The sequence below is a fragment of the Salvelinus namaycush genome, chromosome 27, assembly GCF_016432855.1.
Source record: "Salvelinus namaycush isolate Seneca chromosome 27, SaNama_1.0, whole genome shotgun sequence".
In the NCBI taxonomy this organism is placed as follows: Eukaryota; Metazoa; Chordata; class Actinopteri; order Salmoniformes; family Salmonidae; genus Salvelinus; species Salvelinus namaycush.
The window spans coordinates 15,996,983-16,015,003 of record NC_052333.1 but is presented as its reverse complement, the minus strand read 5'-3'; the positions used below and the strand labels follow the sequence as shown (position 1 = coordinate 16,015,003).

The window sequence follows — 18,021 nt, the reverse complement described above, 5'->3', positions numbered from 1 at the left end:
ATGGACAAGACAGAATATTTAAGTGCCTTTCAACGGGGTATGGTAGTAGGTGTCAGGCACACTGGTTTGAACGTGTCAAGAACTGCAACACACCTGGGTCTTTCACGCTCAACAGTTTCCCATATGTATCAAGAATGGTCCACCACCCAAAGGACATCCAGCCAACTTGGCACAACCGTGTGACGCATTGAAGTCAACATAGGCCAGCATCCCCATGGAACGCTTTCGACACCTTGTAGAGTCCATGCCCCAACAAATTGAGGCTGTTCTGAGGGCAAAAGGAGGGGTACAAGTACAACTCAATATTACAAGGTGTTCTTCATGATTTGTACAGTGTATATTGTGCAGGGGCAGGGTCAACCAGGGGTTTTCTGGTAGCATGATTTGTCTGGTCATTTCTGGCTGTGTCCAGGAAGGTGACTCCATGCTGGTAAGGTGACGTGCTCCATTTTAGTTAAATCCATCCTACCAGTATATTCAGTCATTGGTCCTACCACGCTGACCCTGCAGACAGCCACTACGCATGCGCATCCACACTCTTTCAACCCCCCCAAGTCATCTGATACAACAAAACATTCCACTGATAGCCAATCCGCGACGCAGCCAAGGGACTGGCAAGAAAGGCCATAACAGCTACTGGCAAAATATTGACAGTTTCTCCGAAACTCGGGCTTAGTTTTTTTGTGACCTTGGCTGAGTAACACCAGTAAGGATCAGAAATATTTAGCGCCGAGCTAGGGTGTAGTGAAGTCGGGAGAAGAGGAGGCGACCGTCCGGACAGGAGAAAAACAAAGATGGCTGTGTAGTTAGAGAGTAGTCCCAGCGAACTGTCTGAACATATCTCTGCTTTTTCCAAAACTGACACTTCCCGGGGGCCGGTGGATAGTGAGCTGGCACAGGGGGAAAGACATTAACCGATCTGCCGAATCGGGCAGTTGCTGAACGTCCGCTCACGCGCTGGCACGACAAACGAAAGAGAATGGACAACACAAAAACATCTGACGGGGTGTTTTGTTATAGCTAGACAGCGGAGAGAACTGGAGTGTTTTGTGAGCTTGATACTTATAGCCTAGTAGCTAGCTGAATTTCGCTTATCTGCCAACATCGCTAAATATCCATCTACAAATCTACAAAACGATCATCAAATAACAATTTTGGATATTCCAGAACGTTACGCGAGGGTTCGTGTATCTAAATTCCAAGCGCGTTATTGCGTAACATTGCCTACGAACAGGCAAGCTATCTAGCTAGCCAACTTGCATTCCAGCTCTGATCGCTCGCTAGCAAACTGACCCTTAGCTGGGTGGCCTGGTTTCCCCCTGCCTAGCCTGTGACGTTAAACCTGCCAGCTAGGTAACATTTTGGTGACGGGTAGCTAGCTAACGCCTGACAATCACCACCACCCACCATGTCCTCGGTGGAAGAGCGGGGGGAGGTGGGCATCGCGGCCGCTCCAGGCTCCTCCTCAGGCGGCCTGGGGGTTGTGGCGGTGGGGGCAGCCCTGGAGGCAGTCGTCGGGGGGCCGTCTATGCAGGAGGAGGTGAGCATCCGGAGAGGAGAGGGACTCGGTCCCGAGTCGGATCCGGACGAGCCGCCGCCCAAGAAGCGGATGAGACTGCCGGAGGGAGAGTCGGGAAAGCTGGAAGAGAGGCTGTATTCAGTCCTGTGCTGCACTGTATGTCTAGACCTGCCCAAAGCCTCCGTTTATCAGGTAAATACTGTCACAAACACGCCTACACGCCTACTGACTTTGGCCCTCTTGTCAATGCTAGCTGACTTCGTATGAAGTAAGCCTAACTAACATGTATGTTAGCTAGCTAACTAGGCTGTCAGGCAAGAAGTGGGGGTTGAAGACAGTTTGTAGGCCTATTGAGCACCACCTGTCATGGACTGTAACGATAGGCGAAGAGTTGTAGGGCCCAGGGCCGCAGCCTAGCAGCTACGTTAACTCTGTAGCTAACTTGTTCAGGAGGGTTAGCCAGAGCTCAGCGCAGTGCAGAGAGATTATCTGATCTATAAATCATCTGGATGTAGATAGCTAGGTGTCTGAAATGGCTGCCGATTCTATTCAGATTAGCCAACAACAAGACATGAACAGATACAGATGTGTGCATCCCAGGCTGCCCCTTAGGAGTTAGGAATAGGCAAACCCCAACACATCAGCATGTAACACTGAATGAACTGCCTGCCTCACACCCAGTTTACACCTGTGTCATTACTGTGGTTTGGTACTGAGTAGTATGCCCTCAAATAACACCTGCTCTCCCCACTCCCAAAGACTGGTTTGAAAAGATGGCCATTCACAAACATACACACACCTGTGTGTTTCTCTATACTATGCATTTCTGTATAGCGTATGAACACTGATTTATAAAGACGACTATCCACAGTATGGACACACCTACATTAACCCTCTGTTCTATAGTGCACCAACGGTCACCTGATGTGTGCTGGCTGTTTTATCCACCTGCTGGCTGACTCTCGTCTGAAAGAAGAACAGGCCACGTGTCCTAACTGCAGGTCTGTACACACACAGTTTATAAATACAGTTGCATTGAGTGAGTGATTGACTGATTTACGTGACTCTGTTTTAAGTGTGAGATTAGTAACCGTGTCTCTATACAAATATAATTGAATTGACTGGCTGATTGATTACCCCCCCCCCCCCTCCCTTTAGGTGTGAGATCAGTAAGTCCCTGTGTTGTAGGAACCTGGCTGTAGAGAAGGCTGTGAGTGAGCTGCCCACAGACTGCCCCTTCTGTCTCAAACAGTTCCCTCGCTCTAGCCTAGAGAGGCACCAGAGAGAGGAGTGCCAAGACAGGTACACACCTCATTGGTACACACACACACTTTGTTTTTCTATCCTCGTGGGGACCTACAATGTATTTCCATTCCAAATCTTATTTTACCTAAACCCTACCCCTTACCCCCCCCTCTCCTCCTCCCACAAACACACACACAGAAACGTGGTTTGCTTAGGCCTTGGGGAGGGAGGGAGGGAGGGAGGGGGGGGGGGGGGTGAATGGGAAAATATGACTTGCTGCTCTTCTGAAAAGAAAACAGCTGATCTACTTACTGACCAAACTGATTACAGGGTGTGTGTGCGTGCCTGTTCTATTGTTGTTATGACGATCAGACGACCCTGGTGCAGGTGTTACTGACAGAACCAGCAGAAATTATACAGTCGGTCCCAAATCACTTCTTACCCCTCTGCCCTAACCCCTCCATGTTTGTAGATCTATAGGGTGATGGGTATAAGCAGTGCAGTGGTGGAGATTGTACCATATTCCTTCCACCTTACAGATCTGCAGAAACTAGGGGGTTGGACCAAGGGGGAAGGGTAGGAAGCGTTTTGGGACTGGATGATAGAGAGACAAAAACGAATTTGCTTATGGTCTTATTCCTCCTTATGATTGGCCCTAAACTCCCACCTCCTGATATGTTGCCAGGGTGACACAGTGTAAGTACAAGCGGATTGGCTGCCCGTGGAAGGGGCCGTTCCACGAGCTGCCGGCCCACGAGGAGGAGTGCTGCCACCCCACCAAGACTGGCACAGAGCTGATGGGCATCCTGGGGGAGATGGACCAGAGCCACCGCAGAGAACTAACTCTTTACAACTCTATATTCTCCCTGCTCTGTTACGAGAAGATTGGCTTCACAGGTAGGCTAGGTACACAGTACGCACTGTCTTACACACAGTACCTGACTACCAGGACAATTGTTCCTATCTGTCTTGAAGGACCAGTCACACACATAGAAAACATGGATCTCTCTAATTCATTCCTCCCCTCCCTCTCCCCTGCGCAGAGGTCCAGTTCAGGCCGTACCGCACAGATGACTTTATAACCCGTCTGTACTATGAGACTCCTCGTTTCACCGTGTTGAACCAAACCTGGGTTCTGAAGGCCAGGGTCAACGACTCTGAACGCAACCCTAACCTCTCCTGCAAACGCACCCTCTCCTTCCAGCTCATCCTCAAGAGCAAGGTACACACTCACTGAACTTATGCGCACACACTGACATACACACACTCTCTCACTAACCCTCCTCCTTTCTGTAGGTGAACTCCGCTATAGAGTGTTCCTTCCTGCTGTTGAAAGGTCCGTACGATGACGTGAGGATCAAGCCTGTGATCCACCACCACGCGTTCAGCAACGACACCAACGAGACAGACTACGTCCCCCTGCCCATCACCGACTCTGTGGAGTGTAACAAACTACTGGCTGCCAAAAACATCAACCTTCGACTCTTTATCTTCCAGATCCAGAAATAGACGGGGGGATAGAGGAAGGGGGGAGAGAGGACCGAGAGAGGGATAGAGGAAGGGGGGAGAGAAGACCGAGAGAGGGGTAGAGGAAGGGGGGAGAGAAGACCGAGAGAGGGGTAGAGGAAGGGGGGAGAGAAGACCGAGAGAGGGGTAGAGGAAGGGGGGAGAGAAGACCGAGAGAGGGGTAGAGGAAGGGGGGAGAGAAGACCGAGAGAGGGGTAGAGGAAGGGGGGAGAGAAGACCGAGAGAGGGGTAGAGGAAGGGGGGGAGAGAGAGAGAGCTTGTTCACCCCCTGAAGTTTGAGATTAAAGTGATACACCACTGAACCACTGATACCTCTTTACACACACACACACACACACACACACACACACACACACACACACACACACACCACTGGCTGACATATTTCTGAGAGTTATAGAACCCTAACTTGGGGTGCTTTCATTGTTGCTATGAAGACGAGGTGGTGTTGCCAGGGAAATTTGTCTGTTGAGACTGACATGGTTGTTCCTATGGAGACGGGGATGTTGCTAGGGGAGAGAGGGTGTTGTTGCTATGGACTCGGTGGTGACACCTGAGCCTAAGGTAGCACATGCAGTGTATTCGGAAAGTATTCAGACCCCTTTCCACATTTTGTTATGTTACAGCCTTATTCTAAAATAATTATTCTACACACAATACCCCATAATGACAAAGCAAAAACATGTTTATACATTTTATTATAAATAAAAACTTTAATAGCACATTTACATAAATATTCAGACCCTTTACTCAGTACTTTGTTGAAGCACCTTTGGCAGCGATTACACCCTTAAATCTTCTTGGGTATGACGCTACAAGCTTGGCACACCTGTATTTGGGGAGTTTCTCCCCATTCTCTGCAGATCATCTCAAGCTCTGGAGCAGGTTTTCATCAAGGATCTCTCTGTACTTTGCTCCGTTTATCTTTCCCTCGATCCTGACTAATCTCCCAATCCCTGCCACAGATGGTGCCAGGTTTCCTCCAGACGTGACTCTTGGCATTCAGGCCAAAGAGTTCAATTTTGGATTCATCGGACAAGAGAATCTTGTTTCTCATGGTCTGAGTACTTTAGGCAAATGGGCTGTTAGGTGCCTTTTCCTGAGGAGTGGCTTCTGTCTGGCCATTCTACCATAAAGGCCTGATTGGTGGAGGGCTACAGAGATGGCTGTCCTTCTGGAAGGTTCTCCCATATCCACAGAGGAACTCTGGAGCTCTGTCAGAGTGAACATCGGGTTCTTGGTCACCTCCCTGAACAAGGCCCTTCTCCCCCGAATGCTCAGTTTGGCTGGGCGGCCAGCTCTAGGAACAGTCTTGGTGGTTCCAAACTTCTTCCATTTAAGAATGGAGGCCACTGTATTCTTGGGGACCTTCAATGCTGCAGAAATGTTTTGGTACCCTTCCCCAGCTCTGTGCCTTGACACAATACTGTCTCGGAGCTCTACGGACAATTCCTTCCACCTCATGGCTTGGTTTTTGCTCTGAAATGCACTGTCAACTGTGGGAACTTATATAGACAGGTGTGTGCCTTTCCAAATCATGTCCAATCAAATGAATTTACCACAGGTGGACTCTAATCAAGTTGTAGAAACATCTCAAGGATGATCAATGGAAACAGGATGTACCTGAGCTCAGTTTTGAGTCTCATAGCAAAGGGTCTGAATATTTATGTAATAAGGTATTTAAAAAAAAAAATGTGCAAACATTTAAAAAAAACCTGTTTTCACTTTTGTTATTTTGGGGTATTGTGTGTAGATTGATGAGGACATTTTTTCCATTTAATCCATTTTAGAATAAGGACGTAACAAAATGTTTTAAAAAATCAATGGGTCTGAATACTTTCCGAATGCATTGTACCAACCAAAGCAGGATGGTCCGCGCGAGTGTGTGCGCGAGTGTGTGCGTGTTCCAAAGATGTGAATGTGAATTTTGAATTCTGTTGACCACTCAGTTAGTCTGTCCAATGGAGAGGTAAAGGGTGTATGTGTGTCTATGAGCCACCTGTATGCACACACACACTCACTTGCTCCCTGACCTGCTCCTAGTCTGTGTGTTTAGGACAGGTGTTAATTTTGTATCTGAGAGCAGCCAAGACCAGAGCCAAGATGGCTGTGTTTTGCCCTTTGACACACAGGAGAGGTGTTCTGCATGCTCCTTTTTAGTTAGTCCTTTCAACATTAGTTGTGATTTATATATTAACGTTATAAGCTAACTTATACCAATTCATATTTCCTTTTAACCCTGAATATTTAAATACCTGTGAACTTTTCCCTTTTAGTTAGTTTGTGTGTGTGTGTGTGTGTGTGTGTGTGTGTGTGTGTGTGTGTGTGTGTGTGTGTGTGTGTGTGTGTGTGTGTGTGTGTGTGTGTGTGTGTGTGTGTGTGTGTGTGTGTTGAGACAGATTAATTTTGGGCCCAAGTGAACACATCCCTATAAACACACTTACACACGTGAACTCCTTCCTCTGCTCTGGTTGGTCTGTACTAGAGACCTGCTAGAATTGGAGAACCCCAGCTTGCTCTGAGAGGGGAGGCCCAGCTAGTGTGACAGACTGGGTTTGAACCCAGTTTATCTGCGTGCCACGAGACTGTGTTGGTCCTCTGAGCTGAAGTGTAGGCATTAGCTTGGGGAGGTACCTCAAGTCTTCAAGTCTCAGATAAAGTTATTGGCGATGGGAGGGTGGTTCATCTCAGAGAGAGGGAAAATATAACCTGAAAGGTCCACCAGCTCAACCTTGTTCTAGAGGACTAGACCATGACTCCGGTTCTAAAGGGGGAGAACCCTCTGGGGCGGTGTGTGTGTGAGTGAGTGTGTGTATAGGGGGTGGGTGTGGTGCATTACTATGGCGACGTGTTTAGAGCGTTAGACTTACTTGAATGACGCTATGATGACGATTGACGTTACTAAAAGTAGAATCTACTGTGATAGATCAGGAGTAGAGACAGATCTATCTAGGTTGAGTATTTCTATAGATCTGTCTCACCTCCAGGCCTATCTAGGTCTTGTATTCTGTGTTTTAATGCTTTTTGTCTCTATACCAATAGACTCACTGACTCATCTCACTATGGCTGCCTTTTTATTAAACATCATGGAAACTGAAAAATACATTCCTCTCCTGTGAGTGAGTGTGTGTGTGTGCTTGCGCGTGTGTGAGAGTTATCCAAATTGTTAACTGCTGAAACTAGTCACAATGAGGATGATAACCCATTTGGTCGGTCACGTATACTAAGTTTTGCTTTGCTTACTTCAATACTGTGGTGTGTATTTTGTCCTTTTATGGAAATAGATGGCAGTGTTTGTGTTCCTGGGTCACTTCCTGGGCTATACTCACCAATGCCGACTGGCCACCTGTAGGGTGCCATAAAGCTAAATTGCCAAGCAGACAGCTCACATCCCTTTGCATTTTGAAAGACGGGGGGGGAGTGGAGTTGTGAGGTGTCTCCCCCACACTGACAGAAGCCAGGCAAAAAGTGTGTGTGTTTTATCAACTTGTGTTTGTCTCATCATTGACCATGTTGCATCAGTAAAGGTTTGTGTGTGTGTGAGAGAGTGAGTTAGTTAGTGATGGAGACCATGAGAGTGAGTGAGGGAGAGAAAGACAGCTAGATACTGAGCAGAAAGGGTGAACAAAAAAATTGCCACACGAAATGTCTTAATAGAGTGGTTTTGTCTTTTTTAAAACCTCACATCACCCTTTTCCTTTCTGCAAAAGGGACAGCAGTGGTTGTTATGGTAGTGGGTGTCCTCATCTACTACAGATGTACAGAGCCTACTGTCCCCCAACCACTAACTCCTCGATTGACCCTTCAGAGTGAAGACAAGACTTTGGAGACAGGACCACAAGAAAAGGTGTAAATATACTGAAATATATATATAAATGCAACATGCATCAATTTCACTGAGTTAGTTCATAGGGAAATCCCTCAATTGAAATAAATTCATTAGGCCCTAATCTAGGTATTTCACGACTGGAAATACAGACATGCATCTGTTGGTCACAGAGGTAGGGGCGTATATCAGAAAACCAGTCAGTATCTGGTATGACCACCATTTGCCTCATGCAGCGTGACACATCTCTTTCTCATAGAGTTGATCAGGCTGTTGATTGTGGCCTATGGAATGTTGTCCCACTCTTCAACAGCTGTGTGAAGTTGCTTGATATTGGCGGGAACTGGAAGACGCTGTCGTGCAAGTCGATCCTGAGCATCCCAAACATGCTCAATGGGTGACATGTCTGGTGAGTATGCAGGCTATGGAAGAACTGGGACATTTTCAGCTTCCAGGAATTGTGTAGAAATCCTTGCGACATGGGGCTATGCATTATCATGCTAAAAAAATGAGGTGATGGCTGCGGATTAATGGCACAAAAATGGGCCTTAGGATCTCAAATTGGCATCGATAAAATGCAATTGTGTTCGTTGTCCGTAGCTTATGCCTACCCATACCATAACCCCACCACCACCATGGGGCATTCTGTACACAATGTTGGCATTGGCAAACCGCTCACCAACACAATGCCATAAATGTGGTCTGCAGTTGTGATGCCGGTTGAACGTACTGCCAAATTCTCTAAAATGGCGTTGTTGGTGGCTTATGGTAGAGAAATTAGCATTACATTTCTGCAGTCATGTCAATTGCACGCTCCCTCAACTTGAGACATCTGTGGCATTGTGTTGTGTGACAACTGCACATTTTACAGTGGCCTTTTATTGTCCCCAGCACAAGGTACACCTGTGTAATGATAATGCTGTTTAATCAGCTTCTTGATATGCCACCTGTCAGATGGATGAATTATCTTGGCAAAGGAGAAAAGCTCACTAACAGGGATGTAAATAAATGTGTGCACAAAATTTGAGATATATGGAAAATATCTGGGATCTTTTACATGTTGCGTTTTATATTTTTTGATAAGTGTAAGACTATTGTTATAGATTGCTCTCTGTGAATTACATTCTGGATCTATCAAATGTAAAAAAAAAAAAAAAAAAAAACATCCGTTCAACAATTTAATAATTGTGATACAATCAATGGTAACAATGTCGGCAGTGTGTAGATTAGAAAATCAGATCAAATACTCAATGTGAAAGAGACCACAGTTGTTAGAAAGGTGACCTGTCAAATCAGCCACATCAGTTTATTCTGCTCAAACACTACAATACATATATAGAATCATTTCATATCCATACAAAACTCAACTGGAGTATATCAATTATGCTTTTAAATCAGTACAGTACCTCTGATACAGCTTTGGCACAATACATTGTCTGTGGTATACTGTGTGTGTGTGTGTGTGTGTGTGTGTGTGTGTGTAACAGTTTGAACACTGGTTGCATCTCAATCTGAACACAGTCCAGTGGGGTTGTGCAAGTAGAGGTGGGGGGGAAGGGAGGTCAAGTGTGTATATGTGTGGGGGTTATGTAAGTTTAGGTTAGGTGGGGGCGTGTGTGTGTCAGTATTTGCCCGCCCACCCCTGGCTGCTGATGTTGCTACAGCTGGAGGCATGGCAGCCGGTGTGTAGAGGGGGAGGGGGTATGGGACCAGGGGGACAGGTTGGAGATACCATGCAGCAGTAACCCCCCTCACCCCGCGACATGAGACCAGTCTGGGGGTACGATACCCCCACACCACCCTGCTGGAGAAAGAGAGGGAGAGATTCAATTTAGGCACAGATTTGATTAGTAGCCTGACAACACTGCAACTTTAATTCAACACTGAGGAATTACTGTGGCCAGTTTATTAGGTACACCCATCTAGTACCAGGTCGGACCCCCTTTGCCTCCAGAACAGCCGGAATTCTTCAGGGCATGGAAATGTTGCTTATTTGGTATAATATATGCCATTTAGCAGATGCTTTTATCCAAAGCGACTTACAGTCATGCGTGCATACATTTTACATTCCCCACACCATTACACCACCGCCACCAGCCTGTACCGTTGACACCAGGCAGGATGGGTCCATGGACTCATGCTGCTTACGCCAAATCCTGACTGCAATTGGCATGACGCAACAGAAACCAGTTGGTGATTGCGTGACCACTTGAGCCGGCTCTTCTTGATTTTAGCTGATAGTAGTACCAGGTGTGATCGTCTGTTGCAATAGCCAATCCGTGACAAGGTCCGACAAGTGCGTTCCGAGGTGCCGTTTTACCGACCACTGTTGTACTCTCATCAAGGAGCTGTTTTCGCCCACAGAACTGCCGCTGACTGGATGTTTCTGTTTGTGGCACCATTCTCTGTAAACCCTAGATACTGTCAAACGTGAAACGCCCAGGAGTCCAGCTGTTTCTGAGATACTGAAACCGGTGCGCCTGGCACCGACGATAATACCATGCTCAAAATCACTTGGGCCACATGTTTTGCCCATTCTAACGTTCAATCAAACAGGAACTGAATGCTTCGATGCCTGTCTGCCTGCTTTATATAGCAAGACACAGCTACGTGACTCACTGTAGGAGCTCACCATTTCCGTGAACAGGGTGGTGTACCTAATACAATGGCCACGAGTATATGACACTGTGGTTGTCATAGTTACCTGTGTTACACCACATGGGTGGGAGGAGCCAGGTGGATAAGAACCCAGCAATCTTTGGGCTTGGCTCTGAGGCAGCTGCAAACCCATCATCCCCTGGTAACTTTGCTGCTGATTGGCTACGACAGGAGAGTAACCTACAAATACACACAGAGACAGATAAACGCCCAGCAGATTATTCATAAAACATCAATCAATTGCTTGTTTGTTTAAAGCTAATTCAAAGCTGTATCATTTGCTGTAATATCTGACAAATGGAGGACTAGCAGCAAATCAGGATCTCTCTGTAGAGTAGAAGCAGCAGGAAAAGAGACCGGTTCACTGTGAGACCTCAGACTACATCTCTTACAGTGTAACGGCCCCCCTCCCTACTGCCAGACACACACACACACACACACACGTGTACCTGTAGGCTGTATGGCCTGGGTAGGTGTGGCAGGTCTTTGGGGTGCTGGGGTAGGATACTGAGTAGTAGAGTAGTAATACACAGGCACCTACAGTACAGAGTTCAACATCATGTCAACACATGGGATTATTCTGTTCTATCATTCTACCATTCTATGCTACCATTCTATTATGATTGTGTTGTGTTATTCCTACCTGGGTTGGAGGGGGTTGGCAGTAGCTGGGGGGGTTGTGAGGAGGGGGAGGGGCGGTATAGACATAACTCTGTGTGGGAGAGGCTAAGGGAGGGTATAGAGACAGAGCTTCCCCCAATGGCTGACAGCTCACAGTCATGTGACCAAACTGGGACGACAGGTCCTCGCTCTGAGGACCACAGAGAGCACGTTAACAAAGACACGCAGACAGACACAATACATTTATATTGTTCATGCATACACTGTTATATCCACAAAAACATACATGCATGAAAAAACTTAGTACCGTAGAGTATTGCAACTGCTGGGGAGGGTAAGAGACGGACGAATATTGAACCACCTGAGAGAGAGAGAAAGCGTTGTTATTGCCAGTCTTCTATTACAAAAACGGGCTCTGTTTATTGCTATTATCGACACGGCTGGAACACAATTTTGCCAATCGGGTTGCGTGGCCAGGACTGTTTATACATTTAGTATAACTAATGAATAGGTAGATTATTGTATTTGTATACAAATTCTATTTGGTTACTGTGCAATCAGTGTTGTACCTGAGGGACTGTGTGGCCAGCCATTGGCTGCTGCGGCAGAGGGGCCTGCTGCTGAGGCTGGCTTCTTGTTGGCTGCTGGGGATCGGGGGGATTGTAGATGGCAGGAGTTCCGTCTGGGTTCAAGAAGGGCTGGCCTGGGGTTAGAGGTCAAGGTTAAACTCACAATTCCCTTTTCACATATACATGTATGTGTGCATGTACAGTGGGGCAAAACAGTATTTAGTCAGCCACCAATTGTGCAAGTTCTCCCACTTAAAAAGATGAGAGAGGCCTGTAATTTTCATCATAGGTACACTTCAACTATGACAGACAAAATTAGGGGGAAAAAATCCTGAAAATCACATTGTAGGATTTTTTATGAATTTATTTGCAAATTATGGTGGAAAATAAGTATTTGGTCACCTACAAACAAGCAAGATTTCTGGCTCTCACAAACCTGTAACTTCTTCTTTAAGAGGCTCCTCTGTCCTCCACTCGTTACCTGTATTAATGGCACCTGTTTGAACTTGTTATCAGTATAAAAGACACCTGTCCACAACCTCAAACAGTCACACTCCAAACTCCACGATGGCCAAGACCAAAGAGCTGTCAAAGGACACCAGAAACAAAATTGTAGACCTGCACCAGGCTGGGAAGACTGAATCTGCAATAGGTAAGCAGCTTGGTTTGAAGAAATCAACTGTGGGAGCAATTATTAGGAAATGGAAGACATACAAGACCACTGATAATCTCCCTCGATCTGGGGCTCCACGCAAGATCTCACCCCGTGGGGTCAAAATGATCACAAGAACGGTGAGCAAAAATCCCAGAACCACACGGGGGGACCTAGTGAATGACCTACAGAGAGCTGGGACCAAAGTAACAAAGCCTACCATCAGTAACACACTACGCCGCCAGGGACTCAAATCCTGCAGTGCCAGACGTGTCCCCCTGCTTAAGCCAGTACATGTCCAGGCCCGTCTGAAGTTTGCTAGAGAGCATTTGGATGATCCAGAAGAAGATTGGGAGAATGTCATATGGTCAGATGAAACCAAAATATAACTTTTTGGTAAAAACTCAACTCGTCGTGTTTGGAGGACAAAGAATGCTGAGTTGCATCCAAAGAACACCATATCTACTGTGAAGCATGGGGGTGGAAACATCATGCTTTGGGGCTGTTTTTCTGCAAAGGGACCAGGACGACTGATCCGTGTAAAGGAAAGAATGAATGGGGCCATGTATCGTGAGATTTTGAGTGAAAACCTCCTTCCATCAGCAAGGGCATTGAAGATGAAACGTGGCTGGGTCTTTCAGCATGACAATGATCCCAAACACACCGCCCGGGCAACGAAGGAGTGGCTTCGTAAAAAGCATTTCAAGGTCCTGGAGTGGCCTAGCCAGTCTCCAGATCTCAACCCCATAGAAAATCTTTGGAGGGAGTTGAAAGTCTGTGTTGCCCAGCAACAGCCCCAAAACATCACTGCTCTAGAGGAGATCTGCATGGAGGAATGGCCCAAAATACCAGCAACAGTGTGTGAAAACCTTGTGAAGACTTACAGAAAACGTTTGACCTCTGTCATTGCCAACAAAGGGTATATAACAAAGTATTGAGATAAACTTTTGTTATTGACCAAATACTTATTTTCCACCATAATTTGCAAATAAATTTATAAAAAATCCTACAATGTGATTTTCTGGATTTTTTTTCCTCATTTTGTCTGTCATAGTTGAAGTGTACCTATGATGAAAATTACAGGCCTCTCATCTTTTTAAGTGGGAGAACTTGCACAATTGGTGGCTGACTAAATACTTTTTTGCCCCACTGTATGTATGTGTTTGTGTGTACCTGTATGTGGGTTCAGTAATATACTTCCTGGTGGAATCCCGTTCTCCATGGGCACCGTGAGGTAGTTGGAGCCTGTGGTGGGGGCATGGTCATCTGGGAGAGACAGATGAGGAGGTAAAGGGAGAAAGGAGGAGAGAAGGTGGGAAAGGGAGAGAGGAGGAGAGAAGGTAGGAAAGGGAGAGAGGAGGAGAGAAGGTGGGAAAGGGAGAGAGGAGGAGAGAAGGTGGGAAAGGGAGAGAGGAGGAGAGAAGGTGGGAAAGGGAGAGAGGAGGAGAGAAGGTGGGAAAGGGAGAGAGGAGGAGAGAAGGTGGGAAAGGGAGAGAGGAGGAGAGAAGGTGGGAAAGGGAGAGAGGAGGAGAGAAGGTGGGAAAGGGAGAGAGGAGGAGAGAAGGTGGGAAAGGGAGAGAGGAGGAGAGAAGGTGGGAAAGGGAGAGAGGGGGAGAGAAGGTGGGAAAGGGAGAGAGGAGGAGAGAAGGTGGGAAAGGGAGAGAAGGTAGACATTAAAGTACATGGAAAAGGATCAGGATCATAGTTCAATTCAATTAGATTGTCTTCTCTACCTCGTGCATCCCAGCTGTGATTGACTGGTCGGGCCTTCGGGGCGGGGTTTGGCCTCTGATAGGCAGAGTCTGAGTCTGTGCTGCTCCAGGGTCGGGGGTCGTTGCTATAGCGACCTGAGTCAGTGCTGCTCCAGTTACTATAGCGACTGTAGTCAGTCTCCGTGCTGCTCTGTCGGCTTGAGCCCGAGTTACCCCTGGTACCCCTGAAGGAAACACAAACCAGCAACTGATTTAGACTAGTAAACTGGTCATTAAAGGCCCGGTAGTGTGTTCAGCTAAACGCTACTGGTACGGTCAAGATTCAGTACCACTCAGCCACCAGTCGAGAGCACACTCACCTAAAGAGCTGCCTTCTCTGGGTCGCAGCATGGGGGCTACCATCCTCTATAGACCTGCAATAACAACACACAATAATCAGTTATTCATCACAATGTTATTACAACCGTCCATTGGGGAACATAAAAAAAACTTCAACCCAACTTTATTTACGTCTAACATAAAAACAATATTACCTGGTCTCCTGGGGACAGGCAGGCTGTGGAAGACAGAAGAAAGAATAAGATATGAGAGAGAGTGTGTGTGTGTGTGTGTGTGTGTGTGTACCTCCTGGTTGAATATCCTTTCTCTAGCTCTCTGGTACTCCTCCTCTCTCTCTTCCATTGATTTGCTCCGCCTCTCCTCGCGTAGTGGGTGGAGCCTCGCCTGGTGGGGGCAGGATAAGAACACAACATCTCAAAATCTGGAACTCTGACAAGAACCTCTAAAAGCTGTCCAAATATGCAAGCTGGTATAGTGCTTACATGCTACTAAGAAGACAGACAGACAGACAGACAGACAGACAGACAGACAGACAGACAGACAGACAGACAGACAGACAGACAGACAGACAGAGAGAGAGAGAGAGACAGAGAGAGACAGAGAGAGACAGAGAGAGACAGAGAGAGACAGACAGAGCGCTACCTGGTTTTCTTCAGCGTTGTCTCTCTTCAGTATGGTTCTCCACTGAGTCTCCTCTCCTCTCTCCTCCTGGACATAGTCCATAAACCTCTGCTCTGGTCTACACACATACAGAAATATAGAATAATACAACAACAATAAGATGTCCTTAAGCAGACACTTTTATGTTCAAAGCGGGAATCAAACCCACGAGCCTGTTGTTGCAAGCGTACTGATATACCACAGAGAAGAGTTACGTACATGCGTGTGTTACTGGTGCTATTGATGATGACAGATTTGCCAGTCTGGTCCACATTGTGTTCCATGCCAAAGTAGGCTGCTACCCGGTGGACCAACATACGATGGTAGGAAGACATGTGAGGGAATTTCTTATAGGGACTGAGAGAGGGAGAGAGAAGAAGATGGGAGGGGATGACAGTCCTGCTTAGACAACACATTGAAGTAAATACAGTAAATCATATTTGCATTAAAAACAAATTATGGCCACACACACATACCCGTTGTCTGTGATGAAGTCGATCATGTCCTGCTCCAGTTTCAACAGCATCATCCTGTCCCTGAAAGATGACAACACCATGACATCATATTATTACCATGACATCATTGCCAGCTAAGCAGTTACACACACACACACACACACAGTTTTTTGTACCTGGGGTTGCTGTTCAGGGTGGTGATGATAAACTGGTGCAGGTCGATCCCAGTAGAGTCTGTGTATTCCTGACTGGTGTCTGAGATAATTAGCGTGGGCACGTTTGGCTCTTTGCGCTGCTCTTCCTCCTCGTTGTCATGGCAACCTGGCAGCATGGTGACTTCAACAGAGCTCTAAAACATCAAACATCACATGATGTGTGTGTGTGTTGTGCGTGCGTACGTGTTTTGTGTCTGTGTGTGTGTGTGTGTTATGAGAGTGTGTGTTGTGCGTGCGTGTTATGTGTGTGTGTGTTACCTGGCTGTCTTGGGTGGTGTCAGGAGGGGATGGTGGGAATGACTCCTCACACACAGCCATGCTCCTCACCAACCTGCCTTTGGCCTGAAACAAGCAACAACATTAACCAATGAAATAGCCTCAGAAGTGCAAACCCTGCCCACCCGGGGCTAAATCAACTCTGACACAGCGTACATACACAACAGTGATATATATGGCTCTACGTAGGTGTGTGACAGAAACAGAGTCTACCTTGGTTCTCTTCCTGGCTGGTTGCCCCTGGTTACTGACGGGTTTCTGTGGGACAAAATGTGACAAATCATCACAGAGTGACATCACATGGCATTCCTCAGGGCCACCAGTCATGTCACCTATCTGATCTATAATAACAACACCTCATTCAGTCGCAAGTCTTACCTGCTGCTCCACCTTTCTGTTGTCATGGTGACACTCATCCTCTGTGGCAAGGGGGGGTGAGGATGGCAGAGCGGAGGGGCATAACTCGTTACATGACCTCAGCCCTGAGGATTCTGGGACGATCGCTTCAGACATCCTCTCTGAAAACTACAAAACACACACGTCAGTTACTGATATAAACACACACACACCTACTTAATGTCACTTGCAGATCCCATAGAACGTCTTTTACATATGCTGCCTCTCTCTCTGACCTCCTTCCCCCTGTACAACACACTCCATGGCTGCCTGGTTGGGTCTAAGGGTGTATGCATGAGCGTGTGTGTACATAGTAATGTGTGTGCGCAGTGAGTGTATGCGTAACATGTGTATTCTTAGGCTTTTCTTAGTAACAGCAGCTGTGAGAGACATCATCCGATCTGCCGGCAGCAATATTCCCAGAATTCCGAGCTGAGCTCCTGATCCCACTGGTGGGAAAAACCACATTCCGGCCAGCGCTCCAACCCCTTGGACAGGAACACTTATTCCTGTAACACCACAGTGTCATAGGGAACACGTATTCCTGTAAAACCACAGGGTCATAGAGGACACTTATTCCTGTAACACCACGGGGTCATAGGGAACACTTATTCCTGTAAAACCACAGTGTCATAGGGAACACTTATTCCTGTAACACCACAGGGTCATAGAGGACACTTATTCCTGTAACACCACAGGGTCATAGGGAACACTTATTCCTGTAACACCACAGGGTCATAGGGGACACTTATTCCTGTAACACCACAGGGTCATAGAGGACACTTATTCCTGTAACACCACAGTGTCATAGGGAACACTTATTCCTGTAACACCACAGGGTCATAGGGAACACTTATTCCTGTAACACCACAGGGTCATAGGGGACACTTATTCCTGTAACACCACAGGGTCATAGAGGACACTTATTCCTGTAACACCACAGGGTCATAGGGAACACTTATTCCTGTAACACCACAGGGTCATAGGGGACACTTACTCCTGTAACACCAGTGTCGTAGGGGTGATTTATATATGGAACACCACCCTATTAGAGTTATGATTACTAATGTTGCGTCTAAAGCAGTTTGTCTAATAGATAGTTTGGGCAGACGCGGTCTGCGTTTCAAATGGCACCCATTTCCTTATGTAGTGTCTGGTCCAAAGTAGTGCACTGCATAGGGAATAGAGGTGCCATTTGGGACACAGCCATGGCTACAAAGAAAGTGTCTTACATAGATCCAGAAAGAGGGGTAAAGAGATTTAGGGATACGGACAGAGAGAGATGGGAGAGAGAACGGATACAGAAAAAGATGGGGAGACGCAGTGATGAAAAGAGAGAGAGATCAGAGAG

General features: G+C 46.8%; 2 protein-coding genes across 2 annotated transcripts; one reads left to right on the top strand and one right to left on the bottom strand.

Moving 5' to 3' along the window:
• Positions 1-556: 556 nt before the first annotated feature.
• cyhr1 (cysteine/histidine-rich 1) lies at positions 557-4,338 on the top strand. The gene is made up of 6 exons (XM_038966626.1): positions 557-1,711; positions 2,426-2,520; positions 2,678-2,821; positions 3,450-3,661; positions 3,808-3,986; positions 4,061-4,338. The coding sequence occupies exons 1-6, from the start codon at positions 1,409-1,411 to the stop codon at positions 4,271-4,273; spliced, it is 1,146 nt and encodes a 381-aa protein (XP_038822554.1). The 5' UTR covers positions 557-1,408; the 3' UTR covers positions 4,274-4,338.
• Positions 4,339-11,091: 6,753 nt separating this feature from the next.
• arpp21 (cAMP-regulated phosphoprotein, 21) lies at positions 11,092-16,787 on the bottom strand. Its single transcript, XM_038965849.1, has 16 exons — positions 16,653-16,787; positions 16,488-16,532; positions 16,257-16,340; positions 15,960-16,132; positions 15,805-15,864; positions 15,548-15,685; positions 15,311-15,407; positions 14,954-15,052; positions 14,863-14,885; positions 14,689-14,742; positions 14,351-14,553; positions 13,791-13,883; positions 11,966-12,099; positions 11,419-11,586; positions 11,225-11,312; positions 11,092-11,102 (listed from the first exon to the last, which is right to left on the bottom strand). The coding sequence occupies exons 1-16, from the start codon at positions 16,785-16,787 to the stop codon at positions 11,092-11,094; spliced, it is 1,605 nt and encodes a 534-aa protein (XP_038821777.1).
• Positions 16,788-18,021: the final 1,234 nt, after the last annotated feature.